The following is a 7,654-nucleotide window of genomic DNA, read 5'->3' on the forward strand; positions in this document are numbered from 1 at the left end:
AGAACAGAGTTTTCCCAAGCCTTACCTGGAAAGGCTGACTGAACTTGTGGCCTTCCACATGCGCTGAACTATGACCTTTCCCATTCAGTACCTTGTATGCTGCATGAAAAAGGCCCCCAGGTGGGTCAATCCTTGGAATATCTCGGGGAGGCTGGGAATAACTACTTGCAACCCCTTGGAGAACCGTTGCCAGGCAGTTTAGAACTGGGACGAGGAACCCAAGGCTTACAACCCAATACCCACAAGAGACTGAGCCTTTCTGTTGTGGGGAGGGGACTCTGCAATCTTGCAGCTCAGCAAACACTGCCCATTTGGCCTTGACCAGCTATTAGCTGCAGCTTCAAAATGATTTTTCTTACAGGTCAATGGTAGGGAAAAGGTTTCCCACCCCTGGTAGAACATTGAGCTAGATGAACAATTGCCTGACTCAGATTCACATGCTGGTGGTGTGAGTGGGGAGGGGTAGTGATGGCAATAGTGGTGAGTTCTGCCACCTTCCCCCCCCCCCAGATAAAGCCACTGCTAAGGGCTACCGTCTACATTCCTCTGCCCATGCACATACTTCTTCAACATGACAATGGCACCAGGGGGATGCCAGCATTAAACATGGGAGTGTGATTTAGTTCACATGCTTGACTCTCATCCTTGCAATCCCAGCATATCTCAACAAAGAGAGAGAACCCATATCTTGAACTTCCCAGCCTCGTGCGATCAACTCCCTTTTGACTTCTGCTAATTAACTTAATAGTAATTAAGTTTTATCCATTTTAATGCTGTGTAAGTATTTTGAACCATTTGGATACTGTATAAAAAATAGGGCGTGGGCTATCTAGCCAGGTTCAGTGCTTTTCATTCCCACTGAATTCAAAAGAAGTATTATGAATAATGTTTTCTCCCCTTAGAATTTATGGGGCATGGAATATAAACCATCTTGAGTCTCATTGGAGAAGGTATTGAATCAACCAATTATTTGTAATAATATGTCTCTCCCTTTTTTCCAGATTTAATAAGCCTCACCTTCTGTTGCCAGAATTTGTAGTGATGCCTTTGCAGGCAGTTTAATTCACAAATAGCATTGATACTGACGTTATTTCTGGTGTTGCTGGTGGTGCAACAACAATCTCACCACCGTGGTATGTGATGGGGTTCATTTCCTTGTCACAGTCAGGCTACTAATATGTAGCACTGACCATTTGTTCCTCCAAGTGATTCTACTCTCTGGGGAAACAGAGCAGCAGGGAGTCCCTGTGACAGGGCAATAAAGGACAAGGCAATACAGAACCCCAGTTACACAGCCAGAGTTAGGTCAATGAAGTAAATTTGCCCAGGTTCTTTAGTTTACAATGTATATTCCAGATGCGAAACATAGCTGCAGAAAAGTGGTTACAGAAGCTGTTAGTACTGACAGCACTGCAATCCAAAGGCTTTTCTCCATCATAGAAGTTAAGATTGCAGCTCCAGCGAGGCACCTTGGCACCTGAGCAAAACTTTGCTGATGTATCAAGGTGATGGAACAGTGAGCAGTGCAAATAATGTGGCACCTCACCTGCCACAGACGTCATGGCACAGAAAGGGAAACCAGTTGATAATCACAGACACATTTCCTCACCTTTGTTAATAATCACCAGAGGATTTATCAGCAGCAGATAAGGAGTTTGTGGCTTCTGAAAGATGAGAGTTCCAGGAAGCAATCATTTCAGAAGGCTTTTAAGTAATTTGTCTGCTTGCTAGCATACTGTGGTGCTGGATAGATGTGATTAGAGGTTCGACCTGTTCTTACCTGTATCTTGGGAGTTTTCTCTGTGCCCACTAATATCTTCTCAAAATTGTTGCTTTAAAGTTTAAAGACTCAGAACCAGTGAAGGTGGTGAATGTCCTGTGTGAGTGTCTGGAGGCGGTTGGAGGATGGATAGCGGCTAACAGATTGAGGTTGAATCCTGACAAGACTGTTTTGGGGGGACAGGGTGAGCAGGTGTGGAGGAATCCCTGGTCCTGAATAGGGTAATTGTGCCCCTGAAGGACCAGGTGCGTAGCCTGGGAGTCATTTTGGACTCACAGCTGTCCATGGAGGCACAGGTCAATTTTGTGTCCAGGGCAGCTGTTAATCAGCTCCATCTGGTACGCAGGCTGAGACCCTACCTGCTTGCAGACTCTCTCACCAGAGTGATGCATGCTCTAGTTATCTCCCGCTTGGCCTACTGCAATGCATATTTTCTCTGGGGTTGTTCCCACATCCCACCCCTATGCTTTGCCATTTTCTCCCGCCTTAAGCCCCTCTTCACTCTGGGTCCATGAAAAGCCCTCCCCAGTGCAATCCTACCCCTGCTTTGCTTTATATCATGGCAAATTGTGTTCCCTTTCCTCAGACACCTGTTTCCACCAAAGGGAGCCTGTAATCCCCTTTTGCTAAGCCCTTCCTCCCCAACTGGAGGAAACCTCCCTGGGGCACTAGGTGAGCCGGCCAATCAGAGAGGCACAAAGGGCAGGGCCAGACTGGCTGAGTGACAAAAACTGAGGCACATAGCTGCCTGACACTCTGGAGCAGCCAGTCAATGAGCTGAGATCTCTTGAGTGATCAACAGCTGCTTCAACTCGGCACCAGCAGCAGATCCACCCAGCCCCGAGAAGCAGGGAGAGCAACAGGAAGCAAAGGAGTTGCCAGGGGTTAGCAGTTATCCTCCTTGTACCCAGGGCAGATTGCCATTCCTTTTAGGCTAAGATGCAAGCAGCTGGTCCCAGCGCAGGCACAGTTCGTGAGTTCTAGTTACTGTCACAAGAACTACGTGGCAACAAAACCACCTCCTCTGCTGTATCTTGCTACCTACCACGCTTGGGTTCTTCATGGCTCCCACCTACAGCCCCCAGGGCAGCTGGACTCCTCTGGCCACGCTGGCCCTACTATGGACTTCTTTGGCCTGGATCGAGGGAAAGCCTGCATGTCCTTCCTGTAAGGTGCCGCCTCTGGAGCCCAGTGCTGAGAAAGCCTTTCTGGTCGAATTAGCCAAGCAGCAGATCCTGCAGAAACTAAACTTGAGCGAGAGGCCGAACATCACCCACCCTGTGCCACGTGGGGCAGTGGCCAACGCCCTACGCCGCCTGCACCTGGGCAAAGCCCGGATGGACAGACTTGGGCACTTCTCCGGCTGGCAGAACCCCGAGCCTGATGAACAGGGGTACGAGATCATTAGTTTTGCAGAGACAGGTGAGTCCTCTTCCTGGTGCATGGCCCAGGACTTGAATATTATGATGGAGAGAATGTAAGTCGCATGTGCCAACAGCTCCCCCCACCCCCTGCAAATAACTGCTGCATACAAAGTGCTCTTGAGAGCAGAGAGTTGTAGTTATTCATTGCACTGCAATTTCTTACCCATGGGAGATCTGGGTAGATTCTGACTGTGCTGGAAAATATCAACTGCAGGGGGAGAAGGGCAATGTGTGTGGAGGAACTAGTGGTGGTGGTGAGAGTGGACAGGTTGCTAAATTTCTCATTAATCCAGTTTTCTGTGGCATATCTCAGGCTGCAGACAGATGTTTTTCCTGAGTGAGAGAGAGAGATGAGAGAAGGTGGTATTAGTAGAAGTGGTGTTGCCAGCAGTGTGCATTTCCATGCCATTATCACTTCTTTAAAAACCTCCAAAACTTGTTCCACCAGCAGTTATACTGTGGCAAAAGAAATGAGTCTGTGTGCCACAGACAGTGATGCTGACGCCGCTGTCATACTACCTTCTCTCTTAAAAATGAGCTCCTGCCACCATCTGCCCTCTCTGCTTAATGTGCAATATAGGATGGGGTCACTGGAAGTAGCTAGTAAGCAGGATGAAGCTAGTGTAGCGTTGCTACCCTTTTTATACCTTTAAAAGCTGTGTGACAGGAAAAATATAACAGTGGGGGGAAAGCTTCATCTGTCGATTTTTGCCTGTTATTTACTATTCTTCCGAATGGTGGCAGTTGGAAGAATATCCCACACCACTGTGTTGCTTTCTTGCTAGATGCCTAATTTAATTAACAACATAAGATGAGCCCTGCTGGTCTAGTCCAGCAACCTGTTCTCACATGGGCCAACGAGGTGCCTGTGTCGGAAGCCCACAAGCAAGCAGAACCTGTGTGCAACAGCACTGTCCCCACTTGTGGTTCCCAGCAAATGGGTATTCAGACCCATACACCTCTGGCAGTGAAGGGAGAACACAGCTGTCACACACACCCATTTCTCTGACCCCGTTCTTTCTGTGTGCTCCTGGGAACTTAGGGACCAAGGGTCTTGGGCTGCTTCCTGTTCATCTCATTGAGGTGCACTCAGAAGAATGTCTAGATCAGGGGACTGCAGCTCCCATAATCTCTGGACCATTGGCCATTTGGTTGGGGGCACTGATGGGAGTTGTAGTTCGGCAATATCTGGAGGACTGCAGGTTCCCTACTCCCCACCCCCATCGGGCAAGGAGTGATTGGTCATATTGTGGTATTAGTGATAAGCACTCAGAATTTTCATGGATTTATTAGGTATTTGTACAATTCCTTGCTGTTTCCACTATGGAATGACCTTTGTGACCATTGCATGGCAGAAATCCACCTGGACCTAGTGTTGCAGGCTCAACATCTGTTTGGCTGCAAATAAAAAATATTTGCCAGAAAAACCCATCCATGTTTGGCTGGTAGGCCACCCCATGCTGAGTGAGACTAAGCAATCAAGCTTCTTGGCATATTGTTCTAAGGTTGTTGGGTCAAGTGGTTAAAAAAATATCCCAGGCTATCCCACCAAAAGGGGGCAGTGATGTTGCTCATAAGGAAAGTGGAGGAAATGGCTTTTTATAAGAGAGTTATAGTGGGGGTGGAAGAACAGCTGGTGAGAACCAGTGTGGGGTAGTAGATAGGTTTTCATTTCAGCAGTCTTCTCCTTTAGTTTTTAATTGTTTTTTTCTTTATTTATTCGGGATTGTTTGCCTGCTTCAGCAGAACCTGACTTCCCACATGTTTTGTACAGGGCTTGAATTTTTTGGCAGCCAATGAACAACAAGAATCTATTAGAAAGACCATTATTGCTTAGTTTGGAGCCATGCACAAGTAAGAAGAGCACCCTTAGGTGAATCATGTTATTCACCATTAGGGTCAGGCATTATTTCCCCAGGTGTTAAAGACTGTGAAAGGGGAATAGAGTACACACTAGTACACACTGTACACACCAGTCCCAGCCCCTGCATCCCTACCTCTGTTGGTTCCACCAGCATGATCAGGGTTCCCCATCACTAGGAGGATTCTCCATGCTTGAAGCGTAACGCACAAAGGTCAGAGGCTGCAGCTGGCCAGGATGGGGATATTGGGGACGCCTTGTGGGGTTCTGCTGCTCCCTCTACACATTCGCAGGTGCACTTACCCTCAGCCTATCTACCTCATGGGGTTCCTCAGAGGCACAATTCAAATGTAGAAAATAAATGTGAAGTGAGGGCAAGGCAACTCTTGGACATATTTTTGACCCTAATCAACGGACTCTGGTTCAGGCATGGTGGCAGCTTTTCTGGGGCAGGTCAGGATTAGCATTCCTCAGATTTTCATCTTGATTGTCTTCCCCTCTACAGAGCCCTCCGGGGTCCTCCAGTTCCAGCTGACACATCCGAAAGGCCAAGACATGCACATCCTCCAGGCTGAGCTGTGGCTGTACCTCAAGGCTCACCAAAACATCACCCTGCAGGTCTACCTGGCAGGGCAGCAGCGAGTGGCCCTTGGGGAGCGGCAGCAGCTGGAGAGCAAAGGCAGCAGCTGGCACACCTTCTCCCTCATGCCAGATCTGCAGAGCTTCCTTGAGCGTGAGGAGACGGCGCTGTGCCTGGAGCTGCAGTGTGAAGGCTGCCACCCCACCATTGACTCTTTGCTGACTGCCACTGGCAGCTCCCAACAGCCCTTCTTGATGGTCAAGGCCAAGATACGGGAGCCCGGCCACCGGGTAGCTAAGCGTAGCCTGAGCTGCGACCAGAACTCTGACCTGTGCTGCAGAAAAGACTATTATGTAGACTTTCGGGACATTGGTTGGAATGACTGGATCTTTAAACCTGAAGGTTATCAGATAAACTATTGCATGGGGGAGTGCCCCATGCACCTGGCTGGCTCACCTGGGGTAGCAGCCTCCTTCCACACAACTGTCTTCAACTTGGTCAAAGCCAACAACATCCAGACTGCTGGCCGGTCCTGCTGCGTCCCCACACAGCGACGGTCCCTTTCTCTGCTCTACTTTGATCCCAATAGCAACCTCATAAAGACAGACATTCCTGACATGGTTGTTGATGCTTGCGGTTGCAGCTAAGAGCAGGATTCTAGCCACAGGGAAAGCCGAGAGGGGCAGAACAGAAGATGTAAGACATTTCCGACTACTCCTATTCATGGGCGTAGCCGGGATTTTTGTTAGGGGGGGCAGGACTTTGTTAGGGGGGCAGAACTGGCATGATTGGTCAGTTAGTTAAGTATTTCTATTGTTTGACTTGATCTGGGGGGGGAAGCTTCCCCCTGCCCCCCATGTCCCCCTATCTATGCTCCTATTAGACACCCATGTGACAGTCATGATGCTCCCTTCTAAGCTGGGTAGGATGGTGTACTGGACTCTCTTCATAGAGCAACAGTGGTTTCTGCAGAGAAGAGCAAGTTGCAGGAGGCCTTAACCAATCCTGCCTTCCTCAGGACAAAAGCATTCACAGTAAAGCACATAAATAGTGCTAGGCAGGGCTACCAACAGGATTATTTGGACTTTGGACACTATTGTATTCAGGTTCCACTCTGGAAGTGGCAACTCAATAGCCCCTCTGATCTCTGCTTTTCCCACCACCACACACAGCAGAGTCACTTGAACCTCTTCCCCAACCCCTAGCTATGGGCTGATGGGATTAGTCCAAATGCCAGCTGGGGGAAAGCCAGCATAACATATCCCCCAGGAATGTAGGTAGTCCACATGCCTACTTGTCTCAATCCATTCAGTTCATTTTTAATATATGCTATTGATGCATTCAGGATTCCTAAATGCAACTGGAGAGAATTAACCACAGAAAACCCCTTCAGACCTGACCAGTTAGATACAGTGGGATAGAATTTGGGGTTCTTGGCTTTGGGTAGTTTAAGGATTCTCCTGGTTGTGGCTCTCACTTTCATTGTGTTCCCGCCTGTGTCTCTGGCTGGATTAGAAAGTGTTTACTTGGGGAAAGCCTGCAATGAGTGTGCAGAAAAATGGGGATGCTGAAGAGTCAGAGCTACACATTCAGTCAGTGACACTGATGCCAAAGGTGCCCTTGATACCATTAATACCTTTTTTATTTGTGCATGGATGTTGCACTTATGTTAATGTATCTATCTATATTATTTTATTTTTGAATTACATCAATAAAAATGATGTGTTTTTTAAAAAAAAGAATACAGCATGGTTTGAGAAATGTTTTTCATCCACAAAACTGTCCAGATATGTTTTTTTAAAAAAATAATAAATTTATTAATGAACTTTTCCTTGATGTGCATCAAACATATAAATGAAGTGCAATACAGTGTTCAAAACACATGCATTAAATATATATATGGAGAGGGAGAAAGGGGGAAGAGAGATGTCTTCCAGCCTTAAAAGGCGACAACAGGGATTGAATTGGGGACTTTTTGCTGCTGAGCAAAAACAAACAAACAAAAAACC

The 7,654-nt window shown here is 47.6% G+C and overlaps 1 protein-coding gene across 1 annotated transcript; it reads left to right on the plus strand.

Annotated features, from left to right (window-relative positions):
- The first annotated feature begins 2,466 nt into the window (after window positions 1–2,466).
- LOC114592931 (inhibin beta E chain) lies at window positions 2,467–7,384 on the plus strand. The gene is made up of 2 exons (XM_028721292.2): window positions 2,467–3,202; window positions 5,571–7,384. The coding sequence occupies exons 1-2, from the start codon at window positions 2,842–2,844 to the stop codon at window positions 6,290–6,292; spliced, it is 1,083 nt and encodes a 360-aa protein (XP_028577125.1). The 5' UTR covers window positions 2,467–2,841; the 3' UTR covers window positions 6,293–7,384.
- Window positions 7,385–7,654: the final 270 nt, after the last annotated feature.

Source organism: Podarcis muralis, chromosome 2 (genome assembly GCF_964188315.1).
Source record: "Podarcis muralis chromosome 2, rPodMur119.hap1.1, whole genome shotgun sequence".
Taxonomy (NCBI): domain Eukaryota; kingdom Metazoa; phylum Chordata; class Lepidosauria; order Squamata; family Lacertidae; genus Podarcis; species Podarcis muralis.

Coding starts and splice junctions, on each gene's coding strand:
- LOC114592931 (XM_028721292.2), top strand. CDS start 2,842: ATGGCTCCCACCTACAGCCCCCAGGGCAGCTGGACTCCTCTGGCCACG. Junction 3,203..5,570: donor CATTAGTTTTGCAGAGACAG/GTGAGTCCTCTT, acceptor TCCCCTCTACAG/AGCCCTCCGGGGTCCTCCAG.